The sequence below is a fragment of the Ornithorhynchus anatinus genome, chromosome 1 (assembly GCF_004115215.2).
Source record: "Ornithorhynchus anatinus isolate Pmale09 chromosome 1, mOrnAna1.pri.v4, whole genome shotgun sequence".
Lineage (NCBI taxonomy): Eukaryota > Metazoa > Chordata > Mammalia > Monotremata > Ornithorhynchidae > Ornithorhynchus > Ornithorhynchus anatinus.
This window is the reverse complement of record NC_041728.1, coordinates 114,478,566-114,494,575: the sequence shown is the minus strand read 5'-3', so window position 1 is coordinate 114,494,575 and position 16,010 is coordinate 114,478,566. Positions and strand designations below refer to the sequence as shown.

The following is a 16,010-nucleotide window of genomic DNA, read 5'->3' as shown; positions in this document are numbered from 1 at the left end:
TTCTTGACTCCTCTCATTCATTCAACCTACATATTCAAACCATCACTAAATCCTGTCAGGTCTATCTTCACAACATAGGTAAAATCTTCCCTTTCTTCTCCATTCAAACAGCTATCATATTAATATAAGCACTTATCTTATCCCACCTTGATTACTATATCAGCCTCCTTGCTGACATCCCTGTCTCCTGTCTCTCCCCACTCCATTTCATACTCGACTCTCCTGCCAGGATCATTTTCCTTCAGAAACATTCAGAACATGTTTCCCCACTCCTCAGGAAACTCCAGTGGTTGCCCATTCACTTACGCAGCAAACAAAAACTCCTCACCATTGGCTTTAAAGCACTCCACTACCTTGTCCCCTCCTACCTCACCTCACTACTCTCCTACTACAACCCACTCAGCACACTTCATTCCTCTAATGCCATCCTTCATTGTACCTCGAACTTATCTATCTTGCCGCCAACCTCTCGTCCATACCCTATCTCTGTCCTGGAATGCCCTCCCTCCTCTTACTAGGTAGATAATTGTTCTCCCCCACTTGAAAGCCTTATTAAAGGCACATCTCCTCCAAGAAGACTTCCCTAAGCCCTCCTCTTCTCTCACTCCCTTCTGCGTCACCCTGGCTTGCTCCCTTCATTCATCCTCCCTCCCATCCCCATTAACATTTGTATATATCTGTTTTATTTATTAATTTATGGATATTAAATGTAGGTATATATAATATATATATAATATTCATGTATATTAATGTATGTTTCCCCCTCTAGACTGAGCTCACTGTGGGCAGGGAATGTATCTATTGTTGTATTAAACTCTCCCAAGAGCTCAGAACAGAGTTTTGCACACAGTAAGCGTCACTAAATATTATTGAATGAATGAATTCTAAAACTCTGTTTGATGATGGGGTCTCCTGTCAGGACTGACGGATGAACCTCCAGATTTGTGACAGTGGGACTGAGAACTCGTGTAAAGGAATTGATTCCAGTGTTAATGGCTGAAGTGGTGCCATTCAGCTTCCCTCTTGTTCCTGTATCGTCACTTGATATTCTCTCCAACCCTAAACCCACAACAGTTAAGTACCTATCTTTAAATTATATATTATAAATCACTTATTTATTCATATTAATATCTAGACTGTAACTGGTTATGGGCAGGGAACTTGTCTGCTAATTCTGTTGTACTCTCCCAAGCACTTAGTACAGGGCTCTGCATATAGTAAGTGCTAAATAAATATGATTCATTAATAAAAATAATTGAGGCATTTAATAATTGTGGTATTTGTTAAGCACTTACTATGTGTCAGGCACTGTACCATGCGCTGGGATGGATACAAGCAAATCAGCTTGGATATAGACCCTGTCTCACATATTTGTTAAGTGCTTACTATATGCCAAGCACTGTACTAAGCACTGGGGTAGACAAGAAAATCAGGTCCCACCTGAGGCTCACAGTTCAAGTAGGAGGGAGAACCTACTCCAGTTCTTTGCAAAAAAACCCATTTTTCAGATGAGAAAACTGAGGCATAGAAACATTAAGTAATTTACCCAAGCTCACACAGCAGAGGTGAAATTAGAACCCAGGTCCTTTGCCTCCCAGGCCCATGCTCTTTCCATTAGTCTACATTGTTTCTCTAGGGCACAGAGTACCTCTTTCTCCTCCAAAGTGCAGTGGACCAGACAGATGGTGAAATGCACAAAATAAATGTCACTGATTATTCTATTGCTTCACCTAAACTTTCAGCCTTTTTAATCCCTTCTTCCAGTGACAATGTATGGATCCAAAAGCTGGACAGTTTGAAAACAGGACAGAAAGAACATTAATTCTTTTGAAATGTGGTGTTGGAGAAGGTTTTTGCGAATACAATGGTCTGTCAAAAAACAAACAAATGGATTTTAGAGCAAATTAAACCAAAGTGGTCCAAGGCCAAATGACTTAGATTAGTGTATTTTGGACATATAATCAGGAGGACTAATTCTCTGGAGAAGACACTAATGTTAGGAAAAGTCCAGGGAAAATGTGGAAGAGGTGGACCAGCAACTAGATGGATAGAAACCGTAACAGTGATAACAGAAGAACCATTAGCATGGTTAGGGATTATGGCAGAGAACAGGACATTCTGGAGAAAGTATATCCATGGAGTCGCTATGAATCAGAAACAACTCGACAGCATTTAATAATAATAAAAATCCACATCCTACTTTAAACCCGGCTTTTAGGGGGTACTTGGAGGTAGTATGGGCGGCTGGGGAGGGGATAGAAGAGGTATCCTGAGGCCAGCAACGGACAGCTCTGGTCTCTGCTTTGGAATGGCCTGTACCTTTAACCATCATTACATACAAACTGGTTAGAGGTGAGAGTTTCGAGGCAGGTGAGACTCTCTCAAGCTACTGGCCAAATGGAGCAAACACACCCAGGAGAGAAAGTCTAGGAAAAGAAGCTATTCAGGCTATCCTGATTCACCACTGAGGATGGGAACATTTGTCAGATTCTGGGCAGAACAGAGTCACCCCTAAGTAAATGCTTTCCTTGAGTCGATCCAGTTTGGTTATTCGTAAATCCCTGTCCAGACCAGGTTCATTGGTTTATTAGTTCTCAATTGCCCTATGTCTTTGTTGCTGGAGACCCACAGGCTCTGTTACACCTCCTGCCTGAGGAAACAAAAGTGCACCGTGCCCATATTGCCAAAGTCAAGTTAACAGATTCACCCAAGTTGGTAAAGAGCTACACACCTGACTCCAGTACACTTTTTCACCCTCTAAAAATAATTTATGCAGAATAGATGAGGTGAATTAGAAATATAAATGTGGATGCTAGGATTGGAAAAAAAAATTTGAAGAGAAAATTCCCTGAGGAAATGGGCAAAATTCAATGAATAGGGACAGGGGAGTTGTAGGAAATTGGGAGATTTTATTTGACGGAAGACCCAAACATAGTGAAAAACATACATCAAAGCTGATTGGGTTATTCCAGATGAATCAGTGCAAATCCAATAGAATCATGAGAAAAAGGAAGCGATGGGTATTGGGAACAACACTAAGCCTCCAAAATTCTTACTTTTGGTTGGTTAAAGCAAAAGGCTTTATTCACTGTCTATTTTCAGAGATAATTTCCAAAATCCAGGCATTGTTGCTTTCAATGCTGACACAGAGCTGGGGCAGGGAGAAGTCAGAATGCTTGTCTTGAAATCCTTCCAAACCTCTTTTACTCTAAATATCCTATGATTTAGCTTTCCTGCAAGGTTTCCATTCTTTTCATTCAGGAATATTCTTAGAATAGCCTCTTTTTTTTTTCCTGATACTTTCCACTCCTGCCCTTGCCTGGATCTACTGTCTGCAAAGGAACAAAAATAAATGAAACCAATTTTTCTTGTATCTGGAAAGTTCTGAGTTTTTTGTGTGAAAGTTTGGATCTGGGTCAGTTCTCATTTCAACTAACCCAGTTTACTTTTCCTGAGAGATTAGCTCCAAAGAGAAAAACACATTTATCAAGGGATGAATTTTGAGGTATTTCTGTCTAGTTGCATGAATCCTGAAAAAAAGGGCTCCAAAATTAAGGGCAAAACATGCTAGAGAAAATTAAAGAAAGGAAAATACAATATTATTTCTTCTCCAGCATTATGCTCGTTTTTTTTGTTTCATCTCAAATTCTTGTTTTCCTGCTGATTTCCAATCTGTTTTTTTCCCCTGAAATAAGTTTCTTTTTTCTTGAAATATAAGTTTAATAACGCAACTTACCCTCTTTATTTTTATTTTTTTTGAATATATGGGCCCCTTCTTCACAGCCTTAATTTACAGATTAAAGCAAAGGGCAATGGAGAGCTGAGAGATCTTATACTATAGGTGTCAGTGACAAATGGTGGTAGTGAGAGATTGAGTCCACCAGCAAGTTAAGCTCTGTAGCACTGGTCATCAAGATCTTATATAAGCAAACACAGTGAAAACTGAAAGAGGGCCAAATAATTTACAATGCTAATTTAATAATAATTATAGTAATAATAGTGCTATTTGTGAACTGCTTACTATGTCTCAAGCACTGTCCACTTTCCTGGGATAAATATAGTAAAATTAGATCAGGAATGGGGCTCACAGTCAAAAGAGTGAGGGAGAACTGGTATTTAATTCCTATTTTACAGTTGAGGAAACTGAGTCCAGAAATGCTTAATACCTTGACCAAGGTCACATAGCAGGCAAAATTGATTCATTTTATTTACTGTACCCTTACTGTGTGCAGAGCACTGCACTAAGCATTTGGGAGAGAGCAATACAATGGACCTGGTAGACATGAGTGACAAAGTAAGGATTAGAACCCAGGTTTCCTGGCTCTCAGTCCCCATGCTCTTTTCACTAAGCTATGCTGCTTCTCTGCACTTGAATAATAATAATAATAATAATGATGGTATTTGTCAAGCGCTTACTATGTGCCGTGCACTGATAGAGCTTCTATAGTAAATAAGAAGTAGGATGATTTTAACCTATCTTTTCCTTTCATCTCAAGGTTAACCATTATCTTGTGTTGGTCCAGGTTCATTCATTCATTCAATCGTATTTGAAACCAATAGTGAGAAGTTTTTGCTTGATAAAAAGGTTGATAAGCAACCAGGTGAGAGTTCCACCCCTCCAAACCACTGAGTCTGTGTTTAGATGCTCTGTCACTCAATCAGTCAGTGATATTTAGTGAGTGCTCACCGTGTACAGAGCACTGCACTAAGTGCTTAGGAAAGTACTATAAGACAGAGTTAGTAGATTCATTCCCTCAGCACCGACGGGACTCAGAGCATGGGTCTGGGACTCAGCAGGATCTGGGTTCTAATCCCGGCTCCACCACTTCTCTGCTGTGTGACCTTGGGGAAGTTACTTCACTTCTCTGTGTCTCAGTTCCCTCCTCTGTAAAATGGGCATGAAGACTGTCGGCTCTATGTGGGACAGGGATTGTGTCCAATCCAATTACCTTATCTCTACCTCAGTGCTTAGTACAGAGACTGGCACATAGTAAGCTCTTAAATACCACACATTATTATTACTAGTGTTACCCACAAGGAGCTTAAAGTTTAGAGGAGCTTAAATCCTAGAAAAAAGCAGAGACAAGAGCTTGACTCGGGAGGATACATTGTCAAATTCAACAGACAACTGACCCAATTTTCCCATATAACTGGGATTTCTTCAATTTTTAAGATGTACCATCTTTGAGAACAGTGTCTGTGTCCCTTACTCCTTGTATATTATCCCTAGTGCCTACTGCTTTGTATGCAAGAGGTTAATCAATCAATGTGTCAATCAATGGTATTTATTGAGTGCTTACTACGTGCAGAATACTGTCCTAAGCACTTGGGAGAGTACAGTACAATAGAGTTGATAGACACTATCCCCGCCCTTAAGGAGCTTACAGTATATTGGGAGACAAACATTAAAATAAATTACAGATAGGGTAAGTTACATGACATAAGATAGTATAGGCACTCAAAAATTCTGCTTCTACTATATCTACGTAAACGATTACAAACTTCTGGGCGACAAGACTGTGTTGTTTACTTAGACTGCTTTTACACAGTGCTCTGCACAAAGTAGTTACTCAAAAATGCTACTGATTGAAGAAAGACCTTCCAAAGTTCAAAAAGTTTATCATTAATGAAATTTCACCATTGCTGACTGAAAACATTTGAACAGTGATTTTGTCTCTTTGTATCAGACACAGGGTGCAAACATCTTGATATGAATGAGCAGGCTAAACTTCTACTTGGAAACGACAGAATTTTTTCAAAAGCCCTTCCCAGTCAAAGACCTATGAAGAAGTTTCTTCCAGCTTCCAAATTTGAAAGCATGTTCATTTGAAAATGTTTTCCAGTTCTAGTATTCTCTCTCAGTGTTCATTCATATTAAGAATTTGGTAGTCTATATGATCTAGATCTTTCCACTGAAAATCTCTGGCAAATGGAAATGGCAAGAAACCATTGAATTGATTTTTTTATGAATTTCAGAATTTCAGTGATCTAAGCACACATAATCAATTAATCATATTGAGCGTTTACTGTGTGCAGAACACTGTACTAAATGCTTGTGAGAGTTCAATATAACAGAGTTGGTAGACATGTTCTCTACTCACAAGGATTTACAGTCTAGAGGGAGAGACTGACATTAATATAAACTAATTATGGAAATGGACATAAGTGCTATGGGGCCTGAATGAAAGGTACCAGTCAAAGTGGAAGAACAACACAGATGGGACTAGGAGAGTAAATGAAGGTTTGGTTGGGGAAAGACTCATGGAGATGTACTTTTAACAGGGCTTTGAAAGTGGGGAGAATCATAGTCGATCAGATATGAAAGGGGAAGGAGTTCCAGTCCAGAGGCAGGAAGTGGGCCAGTGGCAAGAAAGACAAGACTGAGGTACAGCGAGTAGGTTGGCATCAGAGGAGTGAAGTGTATAGTAGAAAATAAGGGAGGTAAGTTAGGAGGCGGCAAGATGATTAGGTGCTTTAAAGTCTATGGTAGAGTTTCTGTTTGATGCAGAGAACAATGGGCAACCACTGGAGTTTCATTAGAGAAGCAGCACGGCTCAGTGGAAAGAGCGTGGGCTTGGGAGTCAGAGGTCTCGGGTTCTAATCCCGGCTCTGCTGCTGGTCAGCTGTGTGACCTTGGGCAAGTCACTTAACTTCTCTGTGCCTCAGTTACCTCATCTGTCAAATGGGGATCAAAACTGTGAGCCCCACGTGGGACAACCTGATCACCTTGTATCTCCCAGCGCTTAGAACAGTGCTTTGCATATAGTAAGCGCTTAACAAATACCACAATTTTTATTTTATGAGGAGTGGGGAAACATGAGATGAACGGTTTTTGTAGAAAAATGATCTGGTCAACAGAATGAAGTACAAACTGGAGTGGGAGAGATGAGAGGTCAGCAAAGAGGCTGATCAAGGTAGGATAGACTAAGTGCCTCGATTAACTTGGTAGCAGTTTGGACATGTTGTGAAGGTTGAATTGATAGGATTTGGTCACAGATTGAATATGTGGGTTGAATAAGAGAGATGAGTCAAGGTTGCGGGCTTGTGAGACGGAGAAGAAGATGGTGCTGTCTACAGTGATAGGAAAGTCGGGAGGAGGCAGTGTTTGGTTGGGAATATGAAAAGTTTTTGAGGATTCCTGTTTTGGATGTGATAATTTTAAGGTGTTGGCAGGACAACTAGTTAGAAATGTCCTGAAGGCAGAGGGAAGTACGAGACTGCAGAGGAGAGAGATCTGGCCTGGAGATATAGGGATTTATCCTAATAGAGATAATAGTTGAAGCCTTGGGAGCCAGTGAATTCTGCATTTGAACCAATCTTGGAAATTTACAGAGCAAAGATGCTACTATCCCTAGAGTGAACTGAAATGGATCGGATAAATTATAGAAGTTTATTGATTCCATCGTTAGGGAACAGTTCACACAAAGATGTGTAATCTTGCTTAACTTAACCTTGTCATAAACTTCAAAGAGGTTGTCAGGAAATACTGGATGTACGTATGAGTGTGTTTTTTATGGCATTTGTTAAGCACTTACTATGTGTCTAACACTATTCTAAGCACTGGGGTTGGTACAATTAGGTTGGTCATAGTCCCTGTCCCAAATAATAATAATAATAAAAATGGTACTTGTTAAGCACTTACTATGTGCCAAGCACTGTTCTAAGTGCTGATGGGGTCACAGTCTAAGTAGAAGGGAGGACAGGTATTTAATCCCTATTTTATGATTAAGGAAAGTGAAGCACAGAGGAAGAGAAATGACTTGTCCAAGGTCATGCAGCAAGCAATTGGCAGAACAATTGGAAGAGCTGGGATTAGAACCCAGGTCCTCTGACTCCCAGGCCCCTGCTTTTTCCACTAGGCCATGCTGCTTCTCAGCATATACTGAAGAAAATGGTTGTGCTCTCGATAAAATGGGGCAAAAAAACTATGGAAAGGACTATAAAGAAACCCACTGATGCATCTCACTGATGGAGCTCTAAGTGCTTCCTGGAGTGCCCCTGTATCTACACCTAGAGAAGGAGTTTGGATAATGAGGTGGTCTGGGTAGCATTCCCAGATATTCGGAGACTGGCAAACTCCCAGAAGAGATTGCAGTATTTGCCAGACAGGTCCAGAGAAAGATTAGAAAAGATAGATATCTTAGAGAAGCCGCATGGCCTAGTGGAAAGACCATGAACCTGGGAATCAGAGGACCTGGGTTTTAATCACAGCTCCACCACTTGTCTCCTGTGTGATCTTGGGCAAGTCACTTAACTTTTTTGGGACTCAGTTTCCTCACCTGTAAAATGGGGATTAAATACCCGTTCTCCCTCTTACTTAACAACAATAATGATAAGAATTGTGGTATTTGTTAATCGCTTATGGTGTAACAGGCACTGTACTAAGCACTGGGGTAAGCACGAGCAAATCAGGTTGGACACAGTCCCCTTCCCCCATGGAGCTCACAGTCTTAATCCCTATTTTACAGGAAACCAAGGCACAGAGAGATGAAGTGACTAGCTCAAGTTCTTACAGAAGACAAGTGGCAGAGCCAGGATTAGAACCCATGATCTTTTGACCCCCAGGCCCGTGCTCTATCCACTCCGCCATGCTGCTTCCCATTATGTCATGCGCTTCCCGAGACTGTGCTCCCCATGTGGCAGGGACTCTGCCCAACCTGATTAATTTAGAACAGCGCTTGACACGTAATAACCAATTAACAAATACCATTATTATTATCATATCTGGTGCAGAAGCATCCTGAATGTTCACCAACAAGAACAGTACAAAAAGAGTGCATTTCTAGACTGCAAACTCAGCGTGGGCAGGGAACTGGTGTGCCGACTTTGTTGCATTGTATTCTCCTAAATGCTTAGTACAGTGCTCTGCCCACAGTAAGTGTTCAATACATACAATTGGTTGATTAATAGATATGGTCTGCGACTTTCAAACCACTACATTGTCCGAAGTCCTGTGCATGGTGGTTTCCTACCCATCTTTAGATCAACAACTGGCTCTTAGCCTGGCCAGGTAGGAGTGTGAGAAGGTATGCGTGTGTAGATGAGAGTGAGGAGGTGAGTATGTATATATGGGTATGAATATGAGGAGATATTTCTGTGTGTGTGAGTGTGTTGGGGAAGCATATGTCAATAGATAAGAATGAAGCAATAAAATGGTGACTTGCTTATAGAAACATGGGTGGGTTCCTTGATACTATTAGGCTAGCTCACTGTAGGCAGGGAATGTGTATGTTATATTGTTGAGTTGTACTCAGCGTGGCTCAGTGGAAAGAGCATGGGTTTAGGAGTCAGGGGTCATGGGTTCTAATCCCTGCTCTGCCACCTGTCAGTTGTGTGACTTTGGGCAAGTCGCTTAACTTCTCGGTGCCTCAGTTACCTCATCTGTAAAATGGGGATTAAGACTCGTGAGCCTCATGTGGGACAACCTGATTACTCTGTATCTACCCTAGTGCTTAGAACAAGGCTCGGCACATAATAAGCACTTAACAAATACCAACTTTATTATCATTATTATTACTCTCCCAAGCACTTCTAGACTGTGAGCCCGCTGTTGGATAGGGATTGTCTCTATCTGTTGCCGAATTGTTCTTTCCAAGTACTTAGTAAAGTTCTCTGCACACAGTAAGCACTCAAAAAATACGATTGAATGCATGAACTTAGTAGAGTGCTCTGCACACAGTAAGGTCTCAATAAAAATGATTGATTGACTGACTAGCATACCTGACTCTACATAAATCTCTGACCGCCACAAGATCCAAATGGCAGCATTGGAAAACTGTAACATTCTTGACCAAAAACCTTTATTAATTATAAATATTGAATACAGTTCTCTAGACTGAAAGTTCCTGGTGGGGAAGGAATGTGTCTATCAACTATGTTATGTTGTACTCTCCCAAGAACTTAGTTCAGAGGACATGATAAGTGCTGAGTAAATACCACTGATTGATTGATTGATTAACCTCTTTGAGGAGAAGAGGTGTTGATGCTTTTGGCATTGTTTCTATTACATCAGGAGGAAACTGTGATGAGAAGTCGAGGCACACCCATTGTGTTTATAATTTGATTCAATTCTTTTCACAGATTCTTTTCTTGCGGAAGTGGGTATAATTGAAACCTTCCTCACTATGTTTACTCGTTGGGATGTGTTGGGCTTACTCTTAGCGAGGTGCCTGGCCAAACCCTCTTTTGAATCCCCAATTCACTCTTGTCTTGTCTTATGTCGTCGAGTCATCTCTGATCCATAGCAATGTCACGGACACAGGGACACCCCACCTCCAACTGCAACCATTCTGGTAGTGTATCCATAAAGTTTTCTTGGTAAAAGTACAGAAATGGTTTACCATTGTCTCCTTCTTCGCAATAAACTTTATTCTCCACCCTCGATTCTCTCCCACGCTGCTGCTGCCCAGCATAGGTGAGTTTTGATGAGGGGAAGTGAAATGAGAAGAAACAGTACACACCCACCTTCAATGATATGTTTTCTTGACAGTCCTCTTTCTGTTTCAGCTCTGCAAAGATAAAAGAGGTAAAAGACTCTGAGGGGGCAGTTTTCTCTGCTGTTCCAAGACCTTAGAAGAATAGTATTTTCCCTTTGATGATGTTGCTAATTTTAACCTGTGTTCTCAGCAAGCGCTGTGCTGCAGAGGGTCAGGTGGCTCAAGCCCCCTAGAAAGACCTGGGAAGCAGACTCAAATATGGTGGGTCACAAGAAAAACACCAACTGGTCACCCCAGTGCTTACATAAGTGACAGTCTTAATGTGTTTGATACTCATGGCAGTAATCGAACGCGTGGTTTTTTTTTCAACGCATTCTTCTCACAGTGAATGAATGAAGGGCCTATTTCCTGTCACACAAATGCACAAGATCAAAAAAATGACTTCCATGTGGCAAAGATTAGCATAAATTCTAAAGGTTCACTGTGTAATCTTCACTGGGATCACCAGTCCTAAATTGTCCAAAAGTCTTGGAGATTTCAGAGGAAAATGAATTTTGAAATTCTCCTCCCAACCGAAGGGAGATATTAGAAATACATTTCCCGGTAAAGCAAGGGAAGATATGTCTGCCTTAATTTAGCCTTCTGCAACAGACTATGAGCCTGTTATTGGGTAGGGACTGTCTCTATTTGTTGCCGAATTATACTTTACAAGTTCTTAGTACAGTGCTCTACACACAGTAAGTGCTCAGTAAGTATGACTGAATGAACCGGATTAATTACAGTAGGTTCTCAATGAGGGTTTTCTCCTGTTCACGAAGTGCTTAGCTCTGATGCATTAGAAAGGAATTTGGTTTGTAAACTTGAGAAGGTGATTTAATGTGCTTCCCCCATTTATTTATTTTTTTTCTTGGGCAGTCTTTACTGCAAGGCACAACAAGAAACTCTACAGCTTCTACTGTCCTACATAATTAGTATGTAAACTACCTCATTTTGAAATTTCCTCCATAAACATTCTTTGGACTGTTTGATTTTGCTATGCACTACTAAAATAGAAGCTCGGTTCTGAATCCACAATAGAAGATAAAACAATGGCCCAAGGAAGTAAAACAAAGATAGCCATGATAAATCTGTGCTACTCATATGCCCGACACTGCGTAATTTATGATTCGGATTCCCCTCAGGAGCAATATTCCAAATCCCATCATCCCAGCTTTTCACCCATCATAGCAGCCTCAAAGAATCGACAGAAATAATTTCATTTTTTAATGCAACATGTTAGAGCAAATCCTACTTTCTAGAGTTTCATACATATTCATCATCATCAGCTATACAAAGGGAATCTGGGTCTTTTTCAGATTCTCTGGTAGTGTCTGACTAGGGCCACCACTTCCACTGGCAGATGGAGTAGTTTACCCAATTCTTACACATTTTTCAAAAAGCCAAACCATCTAAATCCTGTTGAATAATGTAGCTGCTGGTTCAAATGTGGGCAACGCTCATCAGAAGTCAGTTCACCCTGGGAAATTTGTACCATGTCCCCACAACAAAGAGAAGAATTATCTTTCATTCAGCCTGACAGTGAGAGATACGGATATGCTCATTTTTACTGCCACTGAGATGGTCTTTTTGATGGAGCTTAGTGTAGAAAGTGATCACAGCTCAAACCTATGGGCCAGGTGAGATATTTTTACATTGTTCATTTTGGCAGATTTGAAGTCTCCTTTCTCCTGTGGAGTCTTATGCTCCTCTGATTTCACTGAAATATGAACACAGTTTTGGAACTTGGACTATGGGAGGAACTGCAGGTTGAAAATCCATGCATAAATGGGACATCCTCAGTCTCGTTTCATTTGAGGTTTGTGACCAAATTTGAAGGCTTATTTTACTTTTCAAACATCTCCTTAGAATGCAAATATAAAATCACCCCCCCAGGATTTCATTAACTCAGATGTATCTTGGCTGCCGGGAGACTAGAAAAGCATATGCCACTAATGATAGTTGCTGCAAAAGCAGGAAAATAACATATATATATAAAATTGATTTCTTGATATAGAACTTACTTTCCACCCCAGTAGAGTTTGGTAGTGATGACCAGGCTGGACCTCCTGTATGGGTGCACACATACACAAACACACACACACAAGATACATTCGTTAGCAGGATTCAGAATTTGATGTTTAGAGCCCTATTAGAGACATGAAACTCACTGCTTCACACCGTTGAAATTTGAAGATACAGGGAACATTCATTAGTTTGAGAAGCAGCATGGCATAGTCATACGGTCATGGGTTCTAATCCTGGCTCTGCCATTTAAAGATAATTATGATGATGGTATTTGTTAAGTGCTTACTATGTGCAAAGCACTGTTCTAAGCGCTAGGGTAGATACAGGGTATCAGGTTGTACCACATGAGGCTCACAGTCTTAATCCCCATTTTACAGATGAGGTCACTGAGGCACAGAGAAGTTAAGTGACTTGCCCAAAGTCACCCAGCTGATAAGTGGCAGAGCCGGGATTAGAACCCATGATCTTTAACTCCCAAGCCCGTGCTCTTTCCGCTAAGCCATGCTGCTTCTTATTTGTCTGCTGTGTGACCTTGGGCAAATCACTTCACTTTTCTGTGCTTCAGTTACCTCAACTGTAAAATGGGGATTGAGACTGTGAGCCTCATGTGGGTAAGGGACTGTGTCTAACCTGATTAGCTTGTATCTATCCCGGTGCTCAGTACAGTGCCTAGCACATAGTAAGTGCTCAACAAAATACATTTTTTAAAAAAATGTCTTCCAGGGAATCAAAACATGAATCATGGTAAAAAAGTCAAATTAAATTCACAGATGTTTGAGATTTAGATATTTAAGATTCTACCTGTAATGCAAGGATGGCACTCAGGCAGTTTGGGATTAAAGGCCTTTAGGTGCCCCTTCTGATTGGTGATAACAAAAGGTGAACTACCCTGGCGTTTCAGACAAATCAGCTGCATCAAGCAAAAGGGGAAAACATCACCACTCTGATCCTAAAGAAACTGAGAATTGCTCATGAAATACTGTTGCCTGGAGCACTCATGAACATTAGGTAAGCAAAAGAATTATGCATTTTCCAAGGGAATCCATTAAAGTTGCTATACTTATTCAAATTGAGACATGTCTGCTGAAAAATAGGCCTCTGTTTGGACAGTCTTCGCCACAAACACCATTTCAAAAATCTTTTTTTTTTTCTGGTACCTCAACAAAGGTAGAACTGAGAAGCAGTGTGGTCTAGTGAAAAGACCACGGCCTTTTCAGAGGACCATGGTTTTAAATCCCGGCTCTGCCACTAATCTGCTGAGTGACCTTGAATGAGTCCCTCAACTTCTCTGTGCCTCAGTTACTTCATCTATAAAATGGGGATTGGGACTGTGAACCTCATGTGGAACATGTACTGTTTCAACCTGGTTATCTTATATCTACCCCAGGACTTAGTACAGTTCCGGGCACATAGTAAGCACTTACCAAATACCATTAAAGAAAAAAGGATGCAGTTCTCAGGATTTCTTAGAACTTCAACTATTTTTTTAATGGAATGTTTTAAGTGCTTCCTAGGTGTCAAGCACTGTTCAAAGCACTGGGGTAGATACAAATTTATTTGGGTGGACACAGTCCCTGGACCCACATGAGACTCACAGTCTAAGTAGAAGGGCTTAGGATTTACTCCCCATATTACAGTTGAGGAAAATGAGGCAAAGAGAAGGTAAGTGACTTGCCCAAGCTCACACAGCAAGCGTTTGGCAGAACGGGTATTAGAACCTAGGTCTTCTGACTCCCAGGACTGTACTCTTTTCATTAGGCCACAGTGCTTCTCATGGTGTTTAAAACCATGGCTTAGTGGTAAGAGCCCAGGTTTAGGAGTCAGAGGTCATGGGTTCTAATCCCGGCTCCCTTACATGTCAGCTGTGTGACTTTGGGCAAGTCACTTAACTTCTCTGTGCCTCAGTTCCCTCATCTGTAAAATGGGAATTAAGACTGTGAGCCCCATATGGGACAACCTGATTACCTTGTATATACCCCAGTGCTTAAAACAGTGCTTGGTACATAGTAAGTGCTTAACAAATACCAACGTTATTATTATTATTATTAAAACCTATGAAACTAGTGGTTTGAAACTTCAAAAAGTTCCTTGACTCTGTGAATCCTTGACTTTCTTTCCTATGTTTTTGAATAAGGTTTCCATGTAACTTTTTTCCCTTCAAAGTACTGAAAAGTGCCATGACTCATGCGTGATTATCTACTGCAGTGCTGCAAATTGCTCTTCACCCAGAGTGAAAATGAGGGGAATGTTGATTTGTCTTATTTTGTTATTTTACCAGTAATTCTCCTGAGATAGACGTGGGTTGGCTACTTGCTCATATTTCTTTGTAAAGTGGATATATGGTATACAAATGATGAATCGTTAGGTGCAGTAATTAATTCCAAAATCCAGGCATGGACAAATAGAGAAATTATTGGCCACCTAATGGTTGACAGTTGAAATTAGCTTTTCTTCTAGCTGTCATGCTATGCTCTCTAGCCCCTTTTAAAAGAAGTGAAGTTCTTGAGCACTTACCTCCAGCCCTTCTTTTTGATGATGCTTCCAAGAATCACCTCTGCTCTAAGGTGGAAAAAAAACAGTCATTATAAGCAGCAACAGTGAACCCCCTTGGTGGAATGAGGATGCATTTTCTTCAGATGAAGACTAATTATGTGTTTGCATCTGTGTCCAGCAGGTTCTGCTAGAACTCCTGATTTCCCGATTTTGTCCCTCTTTTCTCTACCTTATCATTCATTCATTCTTTTAGTCGCATTTATTGGGTACTCACTGCGTGCGGAGCACCGTACTAAATGCTTGGGAGAGTCCAACACAACAATAAACAGACATATCCCCAGTCCAAAATCAGCTAAAAGTCTAGAGGACAAACATACAGTCTTATACAGTGGGAGGTTTAAAGGAGCTGGGCTTTTTGAGTTTCCTACTTACTCCAGGGAAACTGGGTTTCGTTTCCCAAGATGCTCTGTGCAGTTTGAATTCTTCAGCGTTACATCCAAGGACATACCTAAAATGTTTTTGAAGTCCCCCTCTCGGCCGCCTCCATAGGTTTAATTGGCGGGGAGGGGAGCATAAGGCCATTAGCAATGCATACCTGGTCAGCCTCATGATCCATCTGTCCTCCAAATGGTAACAGGATGCTCAGAGAACCGTGTGATGGTTGTCCTTCCTGACAGCCACCCTGATGGTTTGGGCTGGACTGGCTCGCACACCTAATATTCCCCTCCACATCTCAACTTTCCCTCTGATAACCTGTTCCAGATTTCAGGTCCGTGAATTTATTCAAATTCCACCTGAACCTGGTGATATTTTTAGCCCATGGAAGCATATTCAATGTGCTTGCCACCCGTGGGGGGAAAGGAATAGCACTGTGGTAGGAATGTTGAAGAGGGAAGAGTCGATCTAAATTCAAATCAAATTGCACACCCACTACTTTTTGTAGTGCCTAGTTGGAAATTTCCAAAAGGGCTTCTGCTCAGTTTGATTCCCGCATTTCCACTGTTTCTGCCTAGTGCC

General features: G+C 41.0%; 1 protein-coding gene across 2 annotated transcripts in view; it reads right to left on the bottom strand.

The window, feature by feature from the left end:
- The window catches only part of KCNAB1 (potassium voltage-gated channel subfamily A member regulatory beta subunit 1), a 445,065-nt gene that overhangs the window by 82,211 nt on the left and 346,844 nt on the right, over window positions 1-16,010 (bottom strand). For both annotated transcript variants that reach the window (XM_029070833.2, XM_029070841.2), the window contains exons 5-7: window positions 15,015-15,059; window positions 12,497-12,541; window positions 10,465-10,508 (exon numbers count right to left, since the gene is read on the bottom strand). In XM_029070833.2, coding sequence (XP_028926666.1) covers window positions 10,465-10,508; window positions 12,497-12,541; window positions 15,015-15,059 — 134 coding nt within the window. The remainder of the gene's footprint in view (window positions 1-10,464; window positions 10,509-12,496; window positions 12,542-15,014; window positions 15,060-16,010) is intronic.